Genomic DNA, 21130 nt, shown 5'->3' on the forward strand with positions numbered 1-21130 from the left:
TAATAGTCAGCCATAAATGCTGCTTGTCTCATAGTTTTCATCCTCTGGTCTTCAACATGGGTTGTTATTATTGAAGGTACGGAATTCTTAAATTCCTCTAAGAGAATAATCTCTATCAAAGCTTCATAGGCAGTTCAAACCTAATAAAATAGGCTCGTACCCACCTATTAAAATTGTTCTGCTTAACGCTTTCAAATACTGCATAAGTCTGTTCCGGCTGTCTCCATAAATTCCCAAACTTTTGCCGATATGCTTTGGGAGCCAATTCATACGCATCCAGAATAGCCTTTTTTTTTAAACCATCTCATAATCCTTAGACACCCTCTCTGACAGGGAAGCATGGGTACCGTCCACTTTTCTCGTGGCCACTCCATCTAGGTTGTTATTTTCTCAAAAGCGCCACAAAAAAAAAGGCTTCTACTTCCTTCTCATTGAATTTTCGGAGGGCCTGTATAAATTTAAATTTATCGCCATTGGGTTCCGTTTTAAGATTAAGCACCCCTCTACTTTTTGGCAGCTCCTCACACATTGTAGTGCCTTAAGCTGGAAGACTTTGTCGAATTCCAACTTCCGCATTTCCATCTGCCATTTCTTTTTCTTTCTGCCTCAGCTCCATTGGGCAGCACAGTGGCTAGCACTGCTGCCTCACAGCTCCAGGGACCCGGGTTCAATTCCGGCCTCGGGTAATTATCTGTGCAGAGTTTGCACTTCCTGTGTCTGCATGGGTTTCCTCCCACAGTCCAAAGATATGCAGGTTAAGTGGATTGGCCTTGCTAAATTGCCCCTTAGTGTCAAAAAGGTTAGGTTGGGTTACAGGGATAGTGTGGGGGTGTGGGCTTAAGTAGGGTGCTCTTTCCAAGGGCCAGTGCAGACTCAATGGGCCGAATGGCCTCCTTCTGCACTGTAGCGATTCTACGATAAATCTTCTACCTGTAGAAAATGCTTAGCAACTTCCAAAGCCATCGAGCTTTATCACTACAAACCTGGTGTCTCTTTTCATTTACATGTCACCCAAATTTGCATGTAACCCAAAAATCCCGGACGAGCCCCCAATTTACGTCACAACATCCTGGGCAAGAGCGGTCAATTCCAGTCCCACTCACCCCAGCGTCACAACACAAGTGAATTAACCAATTATTCTAATTTAAAAACCTGAAATCTTTGGCCCTTGGCTGCACAACAACCACAATCATCTGGTTTGTAAGTTGAAACACAATTACTATTTATTTATAACATGAATAAATATAAAATATGCATTAATTACAACTGGATAACAAGCAATCTAACCTACTACCCCCTTTACTTGTTTCACTCTCTACCCACACACACAAGACAGACAAACGCAGAGGGATAAAAATAAAAAGGATTAAGGAAAAAAAATAAGAGTCCTTGCTTCAGATGATGAGTTCTTTGCAGCAAGCTTTCCTCACAGTGCGCTGGCTGATCAAAGCCTCTGGTTTACAACTAGTGATTGACTCTACCAAGAAGACCTTCATTCATATGGTACATAAAAGCAGCAGACCTTCTGGGGGGTCACTTTAGTTTTTATTATACTGGGCCTTCAACTTGAAGGCTCTCATTCAGGCCTACTTTTTTTCTTGAGACACTTTGTCTCATATCAGAGATGGCTTCCAGCCCGTGGTTCAACTTCACTTCTCTGCAGTCCCAAGAGAGTAGCACCCAGACTTACTGGAGGGAAAAATCAGCCCTCAAGTGGCCTTACGGAGCTTCTGGGAGAGAAATAATCAGAATCCTCCATCCCAGCTGCAGAACCAAAAGTGAAACTGACAGCGGCCTTGTGACTCTGAAAAGCATTTCAGAGACAGAATATCCCATCACCACCTGTTTTGGAGCACAGCACAGCTTTTTAGGCAAACCCATTGCCCACCAGCCAAGTCAATCAATGTGAGTCATCACTGATGCCTTCCAGTTCCTCCCTGCTTGAATTCAACTGCTAGAATTAAAATCACAGGTCCATTACTCTTCCATGGATCAAAATAATAATAGCAAAAATAAAAGGGGAAATAAAGGAGTATATTTTTAAAAGCCCATAGTCTTTATTGTGTCCTAATATGCCTCGGTTGCCGCGGAGTTGACTTACTCTTCATAGCAATTTGCTGCAATTAGGTGACTTACTGGGCCATTTTAAAATCAACCACATTAGTGTGATATTGGAGCCATGTTTAAGCCAGACCGGGTAACAAGCAGCAGGTTTCTTTTCCTGAAGGACGATGAAACTGGTTGTTTTTTTTTTCCTTATAAATTTAGAGTACCCCATTTATTTTTTTTGTTTTTCCAATTAAGGGGCAATTTAGCGTGGCCAATCCACCTACCCTGCACATCTTTGGTTTGTGGGGGCGAAACCCACACATACACGGGGAGAATGTGCAAACTCCACACGGACAGTGACCCAGAGCCGGGTTCAAACCTGGGATCTCGGCGCAATGAAGCAACAATGCTAACCACTGCGCCACCGTGCTGCTCAACTGGTTGTATTTTAATATCAAACTGGCAGGTTCATGGTCATTTGAACTGATCCTATGCTTTTTTCCAGATTTATTGATTTTAAATCAAATTTGACTGATCTACTGTCATGGTGGGATTTGAATTCATACTCTGGATTATTAATCCAGGGGATGCTGGATAGCTAGTCCTGTAACAAAACCACCATAAATTATTATATAATTGTCTACATTTTGATGGTAAAGCTTTACCAATAATTCAGTTGGTATGTCTGGCAATGAAAACCAGAACCGCTCATGATCTGTTTTTTGTTGAGTTAGTAAATCTTCAGTCAGAAGGGTGTGCACTCATTAGTTTAGGAAGGGGGGGAAAAATCAGCCAAGATTCCGTTCGAAATTGCTTTCAGTGATACCTGCTGGAAAGAGTGCATATACAGACATTGAATGAGGGCAGTGTTGCTATAATGTCTCCATGAATTAACAAACCTATCATTTTTCACTGTCTGGACCCATACATGGTGGTACAGTAGTACAGTGGGTAACACTGTTACTTCACAGCTCCAGGGTCCCAGGTTCGATTCCCGGCGTGGGTCACTGTCTGTGTGAAGTCTGCACATTCTCCCGGTGTCTGTGTGGGTTTCCTCCAGATACTCCGGTTTCCTCGCACAAGTCCTGAAAGACGTGCTGTTAGGTAATTTGGACATTCTGAATTCTCCCTCTGTGTACCCGAACAGGCGGCGGAATGTGGCAACTAGGGACTATTCACAGTACCTTCATTGCAGTGTTAATGCAAGCCTACTTGTGACAATAAAGATTATATTATTTAAATGAAGAATGGTTACTTGGCAAGATACTGGAAAACATGGTCTTATGGAGAAGAGACAAGAAGATTAGATAGTAGGAATTTTTTTTTAAACTGAGAAAAAGTAAAACCATAAAAGAAAATTGGCCTGCAAATAGAAATATGAAATTCATTTAACCACACTATTCCCGTAAGTCCAGGTGGAGTTTGCACATTCTCCCTGTGTCTGCGTGGGTATCATGCCCACAATCCAAAAGATGTGCAGGGTAGGTAGATTGGCCACACTAAATTGCCCCTTAAATTTTTTAAATTAAAAACATTAAAAAAAAACTTTGGCTGATGCACAAAACGGGGGTGGAACAGCAAACTGACCCAGTTGATGGTTTATAAGAACTGTATGTAAGGTACACTGTTGACAAAAGTGGATGTCTTACAGCCATCAAGAAACACCACAATTTCTTACTTTGTTGTCTGCAGTGCATTATAGGTATATCCTGAGAAGACAAAATCACAAGTGCAGCAGTCCTCTCAAAGGCAGAATGTCCAAGTTTGTTAGCATTAATCAAGCAGGGCAGCTTCATTGGCTCAGTACATCCACAAAATGGAATGCAAAGGAATATGGGATACAATATATGGAATAGATGCAAGAAATTAATTTATAAATTACTTTTCAGTAAAACCTACAGCAAGCTGGATTTCCTAAGAGCAAAATTTACCAAGTATAAACATGGTCAACTCTCTTCACATCAATGTGACATTTGCTGATCAAGAATACATGCATCCAAAAGTCATTACCCCAAGGGTCCTTACAATGACAATTAGCACTAAAATACAATGCTAGTTTGGATAAGTAAAACTACAATCTGATAAAGGAACTCTCAACCCCAAGTCTTACTATCTTACTGGGCCCATTACCTTGACCAACATGACCGTTACCTAACCCTAGATTATCAAGAATAATTTCACAAAAACGTTTCTGAGAAATTGGATGGGCAAGCTAATTACAAAAGGAGGGCCTTCTCCCCTAATATGGGATAATGATTAAAGGTGGTCTATTATTGGGCGAATTACTATCTTCCATAGAAACATAGAAAATAGGAGCAGGAGCCATTCAGCCCTTCAAGCCTGCTGTGGCCTTCAACATGGTCATGGCTAATCCGCTATCTCAATGCAATACTCTAGCGCTCTCCCCATATCCTTTGCACCTCTAAAATGTGGGAAATTATCGATTTCCTTCTTAAATATATTGTGATGTGGCCTCCAGACTTCTGTGGTAGAGGATTCCAAAAATTCACCACCCTCCGAATCCCAGTGTGAAACGACCCATCTCTTATCAAGTCTGCGACCCTTGTTCCAGACTCCCCAGCCAGAGGAAACAACATCCCTGCATCCAGTCTGTCCAGCCTTGTCTGAATATTATGTTTCAATTATATCCCCTCTCATTCTTCTACATTCCAGTGAATACACCTCAGTTGATCCAATCTCTCCTCATCCGACTTCACAGGAATTGTCTGGTGAACCTTCTCTGCACTCCCTCTATGGTGAGTATATCCTTTCTTAGATAAGGAGACCAAAACTTCCACACCACCTTTTAATAGTACAACACCAAAAATTATTTACCATAATCTCCATGCAATTTGAATTATTAGGCTTCATTAGGGGAGAACATGGTAGCGATCACCTCCATGTGAAATCCATTTGAAACCTAACAAGTCTCACACTCTTGGGGGAGCAAGGCAATATTACTTTGACGTTTGATAGATATCAGAGTTCTTTTCACACGTACATAAAAAGCAAGAGGGTAGCCAGGGAAAGGGTTGGCCCACTGAAGGACAGGGGAGGGAATCCATGTGTGGAGCCAGAAGAAATGGGCGAGGTATTAAATGAATACTTTGCATCAGTATTCACCAAAGAGAAGGAATTGGTGGATGTTGAGTCTGGCGAAGGGTGTGTAGATAGACTGGGTCACATTGAGATCCAAAAAGAGGTGTTGGGAGTCTTGAAAAATATTAAGGTGGATAAGTCCACAGGACCTGATGGGATCTACCCCCGAAATATTGAAGGAGGCAAGAGAGGAAATTGCTGAGGTCCTCACTGTCTTCAGGTGATGTCCCGGAGGACTGGAGAATAGCCCATGTTGTTCCTTTGTTTAAGAAGGGTAACAAGGATAATCCAGGGAACTACAGGTCGGTGAGCCTTACGTCAGTGGTAGGGAAATTACTGGAGAGAATTCTTCGAGACAGGATCTACTCCCATTTGGAAGCAAGGGGTCGTATTAGCGAGAGGCAGCATGGTTTTGTGAAGGGGAGGTCATTACTCACTAACTTGATAGAGTTTTTCCGAGGAGGTCACTAAGATGATTGATGCAGGTAGGGCAGTGGATGTTGTCTATATGGACTTCAGTAAGGCCTTTGACAAGGCCCCTCATGGCAGACTGGTACAAAAGGTGAAGTCACACGGGATCAGAGGTGAGCTCATAGAATCATAGAATTTGCAGTGCAGGAGGCCATTTGGCCCATCGAGTCTGCACCGGCCCTTGGGAAGAGCTCCCTACCCAAGGTCAACACCTCCACCCTATCCCCATAACCCAGTAACCCCATCCAACACTAAGGGCAATTTTGGACACTAAGGGCAATTTATGATGGCCAATCCACCTAACCTGCACATCTTTGGACTGTGGGAGGAACCCGGAGCACCCGGAGGAAACCCACGCACACACGGGGAGGATGTGCAGACTCCGCACAGACAGTGACCCAAGCCGGAATCGAACCTGGGACCCTGGAGCTGTGAAGCAATTGTGCTATCCACAATGCTACCGTGCTGCCCCTCGAGCTGGCAAGATGGACACAGAACTGGATAGGTCATAGAAGGCAGAGAGTAGCAATGGAAGGATGCTTTTCTAATTGGAGGGCTGTGACTAGTGGTGTTCCGCAGGGATCAGTGCTGGGACCTTTACTGTTCATAGTATATATAAATGATTTGGAGGAAAATGTAACTGGTCTGATTAGTAAGTTTGCAAACGACACAAAGGTTGGTGGAACTGCGGATAGCGATGAGGATACAGCAGGATTTAGATCGTTTGGAGACTTGGCTGGCGAGATGGCGGATGGAGTTTAATTCGGACAAATGTGAGGTGATGCATTTTGGAAGGTCTAATACAGGTAGGGAATATACAGTGAATGGTAGAACTCTCAAGAGTAATGACAGTCAAAGAGATCTAGGAGTACAGGTCCACAGGTCACTGAAAGGGGCAACACAGGTGGAGAAGGTAGTCAAGAAGGCATACGGCATGCTTGCCTTCATTGGCCGGGGCATTGAGTATAAAAATTGGCAAGTCATGTTGCAGCTGTACAGAATCTTATTTAGGCCACACTTGGGGTATGGTGTTCAATTCTGGTCGCCACACTACCAGAAGGATGGGGAGGCTTTAGAGAGGGTGCAGAAGAGATTTACCAGAATGTTGCCTGGTACGGAGGGCATTCGCTGTGAGGAGAGGTTGAATAAACTTGGGTTTGTTCTCACTGGAACGAAGAAGGTTGAGGGGCGACCTGATAGAGGTCTACAAAATTATGAGAGGCATAGACAGAGTGGATAGTCAAGAGACTTTTTCCCAGGGTAAAGGGGTCAATTACTAGGGGGCATACATTTAAGGTGCGAGGGACAAGGTTTAGAGGAGATGTGCGAGGCAAGTTTTTTTTTTTTTTTTTTTTTACACAGAGGGTAGTGGGTGCCTGGAATTCATTGCCGGAGGAGGTGGTGGAAGCAGGGACGAAAGTGACGTTTAAAGGGCATCTTGACAAATACATGAATAGGATGGGAATAGAGGGATACAGACCCCAAAAGTGTAGAAGATTTTAGTTTAGACAGGCAGCATGGTCGGTGCAGGCTTGGAGGGCCGAAGGGCCTGTTCTTGTGCTGTGCTTTTCTTTATTCTTTGTTCTCTTTTAATGGATTGTATTTGTATTAAGTAAAAGTTTACATTTGAGATTCTCTCATAGAATTAAGAATTAATTATCTTTTTGGAATATCATGCAAGTGTTGCGATTTATACTCTTTGATGATATTAAATTTGTGTGTTTACTTAAAATTTTATTGTCTCATCTAACCGTCTGCGAACCCAACTCCAATTCCCTTTGGTCGTGAAATAATTTCTGAGAAGTTCTCACCCAGACCCTTACAATATCCTGGAAATTTCAATCTAGCTAAAATTTTAGAGTAATCGGGAGGAAGGTAACACTGACTAGTTAGATCCTGTGGACCCAAATTACATGTCCTGGAGTCTCATTTCCTCGGAGTGAAGTTGTGGGGAATTAGTTCAGAGATACACCAGGTCTGTTGACGTCACATGGAGGTTATTTCATAGAATTTACAGTGCAGAAGGAGGCCATTCGGCCCATCGAGTCTGCACCAGCTCTTGGAAAGAGCACCCTACCCAAGGTCCACACCACCACCCTATCCCCATAACCCAGTAACCCCACCCAACACTAAGGGCAATTTTGGACACTAAGGGCAATTTATCATGGCCAATCCACCTAACCTGCACATCTTTGGACTGTGTGAGGAAACCGGAGCACCCGGAGGAAACCCACGCACACACGGGGAGGATGTGCAGACTCCGCACAGACAGTGACCCAAGCTGGAATTGAACCTGGGACCCTGGAGCTGTGAAGCAATTGTGCTATCCACAATGCTACCGTGCTGCCCTAAGTTATGATTGTAAAAACACCACAGGAAGACTGTCGCATACCCAAGGACTTTCTGTATGGTGAGATAGCCAAAGCCAGATGACCAATAGGATCTCCAAAACTCTGCTTCAAGGATGCAACTGATACAGTCACCAAAAACAATAACCCAGAATAACCCACAATACCACTTAGTGGCTTCATGTGTGGCAGAATCTGCCTTTCAAGGGTATTCTTACTTCCCTATTTTACAGTGTATAAGACCAATTCAGACCAGTATTCTGATTTCCCCATTTTACTGCATTTTCCTTCTGGGTGTTCTCTCCAGCCATCAGCAAAGGTGCATCGTATGAAGACACCCCACCTGAAATAGATTTGTTTGTTATGTGTCTATCTAATCTTTCGTATATCGAAGGATGCTGGAAAGAACTAGAATTTGCAAGTATGAATAGTAAATATATTTTATGGTTAAACATTTTAGACAATGTCCACTGAAGATCAAGAAAAGCAGTACAATTGACCTTATTATAAAGTCATTTATTTGAGAAAGTCAAGCAAAATGACCACTTTTTCAAATTAATCCGTCACGTGATAAAAATACAAACTCTCTCGGATACAATAGTTTTGACAAAACTTTGGATGGTTTAGGAAATGCCAATCATTTTGTCACAATTCAGAGAGAACTAGACTTATCTAATAGACATTCTCGTGACATTGCAGCATAATCTCTTGAATATAAAATAAACAGCACTCAATGGTATTAGGAAGCATGTTTACTCCTTTTTAATAAATATTCAATGCTTCAAAAAGGAAGGTGGCATCAACTTTCAACAAATCAACCTGCACCGAGAATAACAAATCAACTTGTGTGGTATCCAACAATTATAACATTTTATAATAATTACTAAGCTTGGTAAAAACCCATTGCTTATACAGATCAGATTTTAACAGTCAACCCACAAAAAAAGTCCATTAAAGTGCACTGAATGAAGAATATAAAACATTAAATTTTTTTTTAAAATTCTGTCCAAATACAATCTTGCATTTCTGCATGAGCCTGAATTAGATTTGCATCAATGGTTAAGTTATGTTTCAAAACATTATGATTACCAAAAATGCCAATGGATTTTGGAAAACATTTACATTTTCTTCACAAAGGCAATCTTCTGAGATCAGGCTTTTTCAGACTAGTATGGCCGCAGGCCACAAAGGCAATCTTGATGTCTCTTGATATTGTTTCAATTAAAGGTTGCTTATTCATACTTAAAAACACTTACATAAAACAGAGGATAAGTGTATGCAAATGGAGTTCACTATACTCACTAACCTAATAGATAGAGCCAGTCTTTGACATTTTGGAATGTTAGAGCAGTACCACTGTAAGAATGCTTGTACTACAATGTGTTGAAACAATAAGCATTGTGAAGAGAGTATGCTTCACAATCTCGGAAATGATGAGTGGCTTTGAGATATTAAGAGTGTGTAAACTCCTAAGTGCTTAAAAAAAACTAATCAGTGTCAAACTATATATTTCAACTGTAGGCTTTACATATCTATTACTTAGAAAAGGAACATGTATAAAGGTAGCAACTGAAACCTACTTTTCACAAATAAACATATTTTTATGCAGTATTCGTTTTCTATAGGTAGGTTGTTTTAAACTTTAATCTCCAGAAATGTTTTAAATTTCAAAAAACATCAAGTTCCTGATTTTCTTGTAAATAAAGGCACTGCCTTCTACAGCAATTAATCACGGACCAGAGGTTCCCAGGTTCAATTAGCAATCTGTGCCCAGTTAACAGTTCGAGGTACAACACATAGGGAGTATCAGGGTTTCCATTCAGACTGCTATTCAATGGTATATAACTGTACGTACTAGTTTGCAGGTCAAGAACTATTTTAAATTTGGCTATAATACCTTCTTCCATGGTTGTTGCATCAGTGAAACAAAGCAAATTAAAAATAATAAATCTAAGTGAAATTAAAAAGAGAAACATGAATTTTCAATTTTCTAGGTGAAACTAATGAGGAAAATTTAATAAAATGCATGTCATAAGATCTTTGTTATTTCAAAAATAAAACAAAATAGTACCACCATAAGTACACAACGTACCCATCAGCGTTGCAGCGGAGAATAATGCACTTGACAATGGCACAAATAGATTTTTTTTTTGCTAAATTAGTTGACATCTTTCTTCCCTTCACACTCGTGTGAATGTGCTAATTCAAGCTGGATTCCATAGAAACCAGAGATCCAGATATTGCTTAAATGACAATTCTGGGCCTCACGGGTCGATACGGGTTCGATCCTTGTCCCGGGTCTCACCCCCACAACCCAAAGATGTGCAGGGTAGGTGGATTGGCCACACTAAATTGCCCCTTAATTGGAAAAAAAAATAATTGGGCACTTTAAATTTTTTTAAATGACAATTCTTTATGTGAAAGGCAAGTGCTGATCATCTCGGTGATTATGGGGCAATTCCTGTTCTGTCAAATTCAATACATGTAATTCCAAGCAGAACTCACTGGATAGGAAGACTAGCTGATTTTCTTATTCTCAAGAAACACTGAAGCTATTTCTAAAGTCCTTTAACTATTTTGGTAGCTACTCCAATTAATGTTGGCCGATTCACCACAGTAGGGAGATTATTGGTCACGGGGTTCAGTTCAGATGAACATTGTGCAAAACACTGACCAACTGAGCCAAAGGTACCACCAAGGTCTGTTAATTTTAAGATGAAAATTAGTTTAAAAATAATCAGAAAATAAATTGGTAAAATTATGAATGGAGAATCACGAAAAACAGAAAACAAAGCAGCATACCAAGTAGATAGTTTATGTCAACAACAATATGATTAAGACTAATGAACTTATAAAATTGATAGTGTTGCAAAATATTTATTTTTACAAAATCTGTAATTGTAACGTTTTAGGTCAGAATTAGATGTACCAGGTCAGATGGTACATAAACAAAGTACATCTCAGTGAATGTTGCTCTTAGCTATAGATACAGACCTCATTCCTTTAATACAAATTAAAATAAAGTTGGTTACTCATTAATCTAATATTATGTTTGACAGTCATTAAGGATTGGGTTGATTGTGAATACATCCAGGACAACAATGCAAGGTATCATGAATAAAAATATCACACTCCACACAATAGATGTTCTGGCACACATTGCAGATGTATACCTGCAAGAAAACAAGGACAGATTCAGACAGTAATCGTAAAATCATGAAAGCACATTCACTAATGTATCTTCTTCCTCAATCCCATGCACCTCCTCTCACCTGGAAGATGAAGGGGCAGGTAGAAAATTTTATCAAGGGTGTCGGGAATATTATTTAGCCAGCGACAAAAGATGCAATGACACTTTGTTCTCCAATTTCCCATGAGGAAGTACTTTGTTTAAATATGTCACCGATTCAAAATCTTGGAACTCCCTTAAAGCACTGTGGGTGTTCCTCCAATACATGGGCTGTAGCAATTCAAGAAGGCAGCACATCACCACATTCTCAAGGGCAATTAGGAATGGCCTAAATAAATGCTGGCCTAGCCAGTGATGCCCAGATCCCATGCACAAATTTTAAAAAATATATCATTTGACTTAATGTATCATGGCAGTACCACACGTTTGGCAGAAAGCTACAGAACTTTCAAGGGTATCACACCTGAGCTCTCTCTTGCCATCATCCAATAGTCACCACACCAATAGATTAACCAGCTCGAAAACAACAAACCAAATGATTTATTTGGGGAATAAATCTTCAGCATAATGTCACAAAGTGAAGTGGGAGCTGGTATCCTAATATTCAAAATGAGATTTAAAAGGTCAGTACCAGACTCGACTTAATGATTCGCAGCATTTACTAATCTCCTGAAATGTAACTTTCTACTTGATTGTTGGGAATTCTTTTCATCTAAATTTTACGCTGAATTTGTTTTAAATAAACTACTAATTCACCTAGGTAATCCAGTATATCAATCATATTTCATAATATTCAAGTTAGGATCATTAGTGTAACAATATACACGTGTCACGGAAAGTGCAATTTCTTTAGCTCTAATATTAGATATGGCTGCAACACTGACTTCATCCACCACATTTCCAAGTTGCGAAACTAATAATATTTAATACTTACATTCGGTACGGTGGCACAGTGGTTAGCACTGCTGACTCACCGCATTGAGGACCTGTGATCGATCCCGGCCCTGGGGCACTGTCGTGTAGCATTTGCCACAACCCAAAAATGTGCAGGTTTGGTGGATTGGCCCTGCTAAATTGACCCTTAATTGGAAAAATTAAAAATACTTACATTCAGATCTTTCAACTCCCCCTGGCAACCTTGACAATACCTGCAAAATAAAAGGACAGAAATATTACCTACTCTTTCTCTGGCAATTTTCCTTCCTTCTATTCCTCTCCTGAAGTCATGGTTCCTTGCTGGTTTAGCTCAGTGGGCTGGACAGTTGGTTTGTGATGCAGACCAAGGCCAGCAGCGCGGGTTCAATTCCCATACCAGCTGAGAATTCTGAATTCTCCCTCTGTGTATCCGAACAGGCGCCGGGATGTGGCGACTAGGGGCTTTTCACAGTAACTTCATTGCAGTGTTAATGTAAGCCTACTTGTGACAATAAAGGTTATTTATTGATTTATTTGCCAAGATCTGGTTCTAGAGCACCTTCAGATTTCTTTCCCAAATGCCACATCTCACATGCAAACCTCAATTGAGAGTGTTGATGAGCTATTAAAGCATGCAAAATGTCATAGCCAAACTTATTCTGGTCTGCTTCCAATATCTACACTCAATTCTTACAGGAGGGGTCACTACAAATGACTTAATACAATAATTTTGGCTTGTCTCCTCCACCCAATTACTGAGGCTAGTTATGGTGCTCACTATGCAAAAACCAGTGATTGTAACTGGAACCTTCTTTTTATGTTTGGGTCAGTCGCTCACTTGATAAACTTTCCCAGCCATTAGAGGAGAAAAGACCTAACGGTGGTGTATAAAAATAAGCCTGGTGCACTCCATAAAGAAAAGTAACTTAATGTCTATTGTGCCTTATATTTCCCCAGCTCTTCCCAATAAGCCTTAAGCCAATGATTAATTTTCACATGCAGTTAGTATTATGTGATAGCTTTTGTGTGTACAGCCATTTGCCCACAAGCAACAAATGAACAAACATATTTTTGATGTGTTAATTGAGGAAGAAATGTTAGCTCTTCTTTGAATAGTGCCACTGGAACATCCAATAGAAAGTAGGAGCCAGAATTTAACATCTCATGAAAGATAACACCTTTGATAATGCAGCATCTCCTCAGTAACATGTTGAAACATCACCTTAGCCTACAAGGGGCTTTTCACAGTAACTTAATTGCTGTGTTAATGTAAGCCTATTTGTGACAATAAAGATTATTATTAATCTCAAATCTCCAATGGGGCTTGACCCTACAACCTTATGACTCAAAAGTGAGAGCATACTGAGATGATTTATCAAGAGTGCCATACGAACACCTTAGTGCTCTGGTAATATAAAAGACGTGTAAAGAACATTTTCTCTTTTAAATGAGGGCTGACCAGGGCGGCACGGCGGTGCAGCGGTTAGCACTGCTGCCTCACCGCGCCGAGGACCCGGGTTAGATCCCGGCATCACGTCACTGTCCGTGTGGAGTTTGCACATTCTCCCCATGTCTGCGTGGGCCTCACCCCCACAATCCAAAAGATGTGCAGGGTAGGTCAACTGACCACGCTAAATTGCCCCTTAATTGGAAAAAAGTAATTGGGTACTCTAAATAAATAAACAAACAAATAAATGAGGGCTGACTTTAAGAGGGAAACAGTATTGAGACAACGTTCCAGTTACTATTGAACAAAAACATTCTGATATTTTTCAACTGCACAGAGTCCTTTACCTACCTTTCCCCCTGAATCTCGTCTATGGAAGTTTCTCTAAATGCATCTAATGGAAACAGGTGGTGGTAAGACCTCGCCAAATGAGGTGCAGACACTAATGTAAGACCTACAGTAAATGGAAAACAACTTCCAGTTATGGATAGCGTGCTGCCTTGAGGTACACTTATGTACAAACCAACACAAGACTGGGTACAGAAAGGTTATTATTAATAATAGTATACGCCAGGCTCAGCCTGATACAATTTAATGTGCTTCACAGAGCGCACCTGACGGGGGCGAGGTTGAGTAGGTTCTTTGGGGTAGAGGACAGATGCGGAAGATGTTCAGGGAGCCCGGCGAACCATGTCCACATGTTTTGGTCATGCCCGGCACTGGAGGGGTTCTGGAGAGGAGTGCCGGGAGCAATATCTCAGGTGGTGAAAGTCCGGGTCAAGCCAAGCTAGCAATATTTGGAGTAGTGGACAAGCCGGGAGTGCAGGAGGCGAAAGAGGCCGGCATTCTGGCCTTTGCGTCCCTGGTAGCCCGGCGAAGGATCTTGTTAATGTGGAAGGAGGCGAAGCCCCCTAGCGTGGAGGCCTGGACAAACGACATGGCTGGGTTCATAAAGTTGGATAGGATTAAGTTTGCCTTAAGGGGGTCTGCGCAGGGGTCCTACAGGCGGTGGCAACCGTTCCTAGACTACCTTGTGGACGTTAGAGGAAGGTCGGTCAGCAGCAGCAGCAACCCTTGGGGTGGGGGGGGGGGGGGGGGGAAACAAGAGATTGCTTGAGGGGCCGGATGAGCGGGGGATAACATGGAGGGTGGGGGAAACTGGCACGAATGAGCGAGAGCCAGTGTACAAAGCTATGTAAATATATCATCTTACCATGTATATATCTTGCTCAGGGCGATTTTGTGTTATTTTGTTACGGGGGGGGGGGGGGGGGGGGGGGGGGGGTTATTGTTTGTAAGCGAGAAAAATTGTTTTGTTGAAAAACTTTAATAAATATATCTTTTAAAAAAATAAATAATAGTATACAAACTATTTTTTCCCCATTACGTGTAAAATGCACTTTTTCAAAACATAATTCAAAAAAGTTAAACAGTAATGTCACACTGAAACAGTTAGTTTGTAAAATAGCTTGGGCTGCTTCATATTGTCGTTTTTTTCATTCAGTGCTCCTTGTTCAGATCCCTGTGTTCAACCTACCCTCAGCACCAAGATCAACCTTGTTAAAGTCACAATAGTTCGTGAACATGGCTCACTGCCTCATCTCAACTTCTCTGCCAATAGTGACCACATGGCACTACTTTTTTCATTTTTAACCACCCCAGTGTAGTTAATTAATACATAATCTCAGATAAACCATACCTCATCCTAACCCAAGTTCTACGTTTTGTGTTCTTCTATTTGTCACTTACATGTCACTATCTCCGTATTATCCACAGGTACGAGATTAGTTTCTGCATACGTACTCAAAGCCAAGTTCCAACTGCCCACTTGACCCCTGGGAGATTTACTCCAGCTTTAGTTCCACCTCAACTCTCTGCACCTTTGACCCAAGCTTACTGACTATTTCCCATTTCCTGTTCCACTGCTCCACAATCGAAAGTCGAAAGCAGAGACTGCTGTCCACAACTCTCTCCCAATCCCCTTTATCTTGCTATTTATCTCTTGCCTTCAAACATCTCCATAAACTGATCTTTTCAACCATGTCTTTAAGTTTGTAAGTGTAAGTACTCACCGCACACTTTGCATTCCACAGGCAGTTCAGCATATTTAGCTCTGCACTGGGGACAATAATATCCACCAAGTGATAAGACTGGCCCACTGCTGCTATCTAAATGTCTGAAAACACATTAATTAGCTAATTTAATAGGACAATTATACTCAGTTTACAGCATAAAGTTGTGAAATGTTTAGACCTCAAAGGAAACATGCCAGTACCAGTACAGGACAAGGACTAATAGTTTGATATTCCACTCTGCTCAATTCGCAATCTTTCTTTGAAAATATTTTAATTCAAGTTTTAACATTTTAACAATCACACAGCACAGCATTTACAACTGAAATCGCCCCGGGTAACCCCTTCGCCCAAACCGACCCACTCCCCCCACCATACCCGTGGGCGACAACTAGCGCTCCAAAATGTAATATAAACAGACCCCATTCTCTTGTGCAACCCCTTCGCTCATCTCCCTCAAGGCGAATTTCACCTTTTCCAAACACAGGAACTCCATTAAATGCCCCAGCCACACCGAGGCAGAAGGTGGAGAAGTGGACCTCCACCCCAATACAACCCACCTGCGAACGATCAATGAGGCGAAGGCTAACACATCTGCCCCCGCAACCATCTACAACTGCGGCAAGTCCGACACCCTGAATATAGCCCCCAGGGGATTGGGCTCAGAGTCTACATGCAAGATCGTCGACATAGTGTTGAAGAATGACCCCAAAAACGTCTCCAACTTTGGGCAGGACCAGAACATATGCACATGATTGGCTGGGCCCCTCCCGCACTGCTCACACATCCTCCACCCCTTCAAAAAACCAGCTCATACTTGACTTTGTCAGGTGTGCCCTATGTACCACTTTTAACTGAACCAGTCCCAGCCTTGCACACAAGGTTGAGGCATTTACCCTCCACAGCCCTTCATGCCAGTTTAGGGGCTGTTTAGCACAGGGCTAAATCGCTGGCTTTGAAAGCAGACCAAGGCAGGCCAGCAGCACGGTTCAATTCCCGTACTAGCCTCCCTGAACAGGCGCCGGAATGTGGCGACTAGGGGCTTTTCACAGTAACTTCATTTGAAGCCTACTTGTGACAATAAGCAATTTTCATTCATTTCATTTCATGCCACAATCCCTCCTCCAGCTCCAACCACTTCTCCCACTTGGTTAAGACACCCTCCAGAGATGCCCTGACCTCCTCCAAAATCCTCCCATAGATTGCTGAGTCAACCCCCCCCTCCAGCCGCTCCCAACCAGCAACACCCCCTCCAACAACTAGGAGAAAGGTGCCACCAGGAAGGTCAGGCAGACCTTCTTTTACAAAACCCTGCACATACCTGAACCCCTCCCCCCAGGGACCCCATATTTCATCTCCAGCTCCTCCAAGGTCACAAATTGAACGTCGATAAACAGATCCGTTATTTCCGCCAGCCCTCATTCCTCCCACCCCCGAAACCTCACTCCGTCCTTCCAGGCTCAAACCCATGGTTCCCTCGGATTGGTGTAACTGATTGGGAGGGGGTGAGACCCAATGCAGACACGGGGAGAATGTGCAAACGCCACATGGGCAGTGACCCGGGGCCAGGATTGAACCCGGGACCTCAGCGCCGTGAGGCAGCAGTGCTAACCACTGCGCCACCCTACAAGCAGCATCTTGAGAGCAGTTTGTCCAATGTCTCAGTTGCAGAGTTGCGAGGTAAAATAAGAAATCAAGTTGCTAATAAACAGGAGGAAATTGACTCAAAATATATGCCTATAAAAAAAACTAATAAACTGACTATAACTCATATAGTAAATTCGGCTAAGCCAACCGACTAACCAAATCTTCAAAATATAATGTTCAAGTTCCCAAATCAGCATTGTATAGTTAACTCTGCAGCATTAGGGTGGCAAGGTAGCACAGTGGTTAGCACTGTTCCTTCACAGCGCCAGGGTCCCAGGTTCGATACCTGGCTTGGGTAACTGTCTGCGGAGTCTGCACGTTCTCCTTGTGTCTGCGTGGGTTTCCTCCGGGTGCTCCGGTTTCCTCCCACAAGTCGTGAAATTGTTCGGTGAATTGGATGTTCTGAATTCTCCCTCTGTGTACCCGAACAGGTGCTAGAATGTGACGACTGGGGCAGCACAGTGGCACAGTGTGTTAGCCCTGCTGCCTCATGGCGCTGAGGTCCCAGGTTCGATCCCGGCTCTGGGCCACTGTCCGTGCAGTTTGCACATTCCCCCCGTATTTGCGTGGGTTTTGCCCCCACAACCCAAAAGATGTGCAGGGTAGGTGGATTGGCCCTGCTAAATTGCCCCTTAATTGGAAAAAATGGATTGGGTACTCTAAATTTATTAAAAGAAAAACAGCAACAAAAAAAAAAAAAAGAATGTGGCGACTAGGGGCTTATCACAGTAACTTCATTGCAGTGTTAATGTAAGCCTACCTGTGACAATAAAGATTTTAAAAAAATGATTATTCACTTTTTTCAGTGCTAAAACATACCAACATTTTGAATGTTCTGAATCACTTTGGTGAGCTAACTACCAGACTCAGTTTGCATTAAATATAAATTCATATAATGTTCCATACTGCTGCCCATCATTTATCATACTTACGCCATGCTGAAACACGGTTTTGCATCCTGATCTGATAAGGATACCATTGTATGCTGGGGGAAACCTTACAACAGAAAGAAAATGAGTACTTCCATTATGCTATCAAAAACATTCCATTCGCAAAACTAAATACATCTATCAAGAAACCTGCCTGGCGGTGGAGTGCGGGACATAAGAATCCTTACCTCGTTTGAGGAACGGGCCCTGGAGGTGACTGGGTTGGCCGAGAACAGAGCGGCCACCAATGTGGGGGCTTGGCGGACGCTGCAGAGGTGAGGAACCACTGGGCCCATAGACTAGTTAAGCAACAGCTTGACATGGTCATACTCACAGAACCATACCTTACCGACAATGTCCCAGACACCACTATCACCATTCCTGGGTATGTCCTGTCTCACTGGCAGGACGGACCCAGCAGAGGTGACGGCACAGTGGTACAGTCGGGAGAAAGTTGCCCTGGGAGTCCTCAACATCGACTCTGGACCCCATGAAATCTCAAGGGCTTCAGGTTAAACATGGGCAAAGAAACCTCGTGCCGATTACCATGTACCGGCCACCATCAGATGATGAATCAGTACTCCTCCATGTTGAACACCACTTGGAGGAAGCATTGAGGGTGGCAAGGGTGCAGAATATGCTCTGTGTGGGGGACTTCAATGTCCATCACCAAGAGTGGCTCAGTAGTCCCACCAGAGACCGAGCTGGCTGGATCCTAAAGATCATAGCTGCTAGACTGGGACTGAAGCAGGTGGTAAGGGAACCAACAAGGGGGAAAAACATACTTGACCTAATCCTTGCCAATCTGCCTGCTGCAGATGCATCTATCCAAGACAGTATTGGTAGAAGTGACCACCGCACAGTCCTTGTGGAGACAAGTCCCATCTTCACATTGAGGATACCCTCCATCATGTTGTGTGGCACTACAACCATGCTAAATGGGATAGACACAACATAAAAGAGTTTCATGTAAAAAAGAAAATTAATAAGAATATACTTACCCATACGAATGAGAGAACACTCTGAATTGGAGTTGGCAGGTGGAGGACTCACATGATAATTAAGCAGCTCTCTAAAATGGCTCTCATCTAAAATAACATGGTATGTACCTATAAAGGGAATACATGAAAAAATAATCACACATTTAGGAAGTTATCTGGATTAGATTATTTCATTTCTAATCTGTTTTTCTTGGTTTCTTTAAACCACTAAGTGTTACCAAAAGAACAGCTGACCCGCTTCAGTGATTTAAAAAAAATGTTTTTAATCACTGCCACGGACAATCTGCCAGCAAAAGATTCACAAGATTTCCTCACCTGCCTGGCATTATCCAGAGTGACATAGCTGTTGCAAGAGTAAAACCATGACCGAACATTTACGCTGTACGCATGGAACTGCATGCTGCTGTATTTTGAGTTTGACACCGTAAATACTAGTCTAAAAATCAATTGTGTATAAAAGTCGACCCTAGCTTTTCAGGAATCAAATTCCATTGTGAGTATAACTTACCAGCAATTACCATGATTCATTAATTCAAAAGGTACACACAGGAACCTTCAGATTTTTCGCTCTACCAGTTCTACCGGCAATCTCCCAGCCAATCGACAAGATATAGGAGCAGAATTAGGCCATTCAGCCCATCGAGTCTACTCTGCCATTCGATCATGACTGATATATTTCTAATCACCATTCTCCTGCCTTCTCCCCGTAATCCCTGATCCCATTATTAATCAAGAACCTATCTATCTATGTCTTAAAGACAGTCAGTGATTTAGCCTCCACATCGTCCTCCGGCAATGGGTTACGCTGCGGCAACGAGGTCCACAGGTTCACCACACTCTGGCCGGTGAAATTTCAGTTTTAAAGGATCATTCCTCGAGTCTGAGGCTGTGCCCTCAGGTTCCAGACTCTCCTACAAGTGGAAACATCTTCGCCATGTCCACTTTATCTAGGCCGCTCAGTATTCTGTAAGTTTCAATGAGACCCTCCTTCATCCTTCTAAATTCCATAGTGTACAGACCCAACTGCTCCTCGTATGACAAGCTCTTCATTCCAGGGATTATTCTTGTGAACCTCCTCTGGATGCTCTCCGTGGCCCAGAATTGCTCACAATATTCCAAGTGGAGTCTGGCCAGAGCCTTATACAGCCATAGAGGTGCATCCCTGCTCTTGTATTCTAGCCCAAAACGAATGCCAACATTGCACTTGCCTTCGTAACTGCCAATTGAACCTACATGTTATTCTTAAGAGAATCCTGAACCAGGACTCCCAAGTCCCCTTGTGCTTCAGATTCCTGAAGCCTTTCCCCATTTAGAAAATGGTTTCATCCTCAATTCTTCCTATCAAAGTGCATAACCTCACACTTTTCCACATTGTATTCCATCTGCCACTTCTTTGCCCACTCTCCTAGCCTGCCCAAGTCCTCTGCAGCCTCCCTGCTCCCTCAACACTACCTGTCCCTCTACATATCTTTGCATCATCTGCAAACTTAGCAACAATGTCCCCAGTTCCTTCTTCAAGATCGTTAATGTAGTACGTGAATAGTTGTGATCCCAACACCGAGCCCTGCAGAATACCACTAGTCACCGGCTGCCATCCTAAAAAGGACCCCTTTATCCCCACTTTCTGCCTTCTACTAGTCAGCTAATCCTCTATCCAGGCCAGTACCTTGCCCCTAACACCACGGGCTCTTATCGTGTTTAGCAGTCTCTTGTAGGGCACCTTGTCAAAGGCCTTCTGGAAATCCAAATAGATCACGTTCACTGGCTCTCCATTGTCTAACTTCGTTACCTCCTCAAAGAATTCTAACAGATTTGTCAAGCATGACCTCCCCTTGACGAAGTTGTGCTAACTCAGCCCTATTTTCCCACATGATCTATCACAATGCCTCAAGAAAGAACATCAAGCATGCAGCTCAACTTAAAATGAAAGTTATAGTATTCGCCAAGTGATTGCCTAATGAT

At 42.7% G+C, this 21130-nt stretch overlaps 1 protein-coding gene across 2 annotated transcripts in view; it reads right to left on the reverse strand.

Annotated features, from left to right (window-relative positions):
- Positions 1-8468: 8468 nt before the first annotated feature.
- gtf2h2 (general transcription factor IIH, polypeptide 2) overlaps positions 8469-21130 on the reverse strand; it is an 86398-nt gene continuing 73736 nt past the window's right edge. The window contains exons 11-16 of one of the 2 annotated variants that reach the window (XM_072516157.1): positions 19169-19276; positions 18171-18234; positions 15592-15695; positions 13871-13973; positions 12266-12305; positions 8469-11140 (exon numbers count right to left, since the gene is read on the reverse strand). In XM_072516157.1, coding sequence (XP_072372258.1) covers positions 11030-11140; positions 12266-12305; positions 13871-13973; positions 15592-15695; positions 18171-18234; positions 19169-19276 — 530 coding nt within the window. In that variant the 3' untranslated portion in view covers positions 8469-11029. The remainder of the gene's footprint in view (positions 11141-12265; positions 12306-13870; positions 13974-15591; positions 15696-18170; positions 18235-19168; positions 19277-21130) is intronic. The other variant, XM_072516158.1, reaches the window with a different exon arrangement.

This window comes from Scyliorhinus torazame, chromosome 9 (assembly GCF_047496885.1).
Source record: "Scyliorhinus torazame isolate Kashiwa2021f chromosome 9, sScyTor2.1, whole genome shotgun sequence".
In the NCBI taxonomy this organism is placed as follows: domain Eukaryota; kingdom Metazoa; phylum Chordata; class Chondrichthyes; order Carcharhiniformes; family Scyliorhinidae; genus Scyliorhinus; species Scyliorhinus torazame.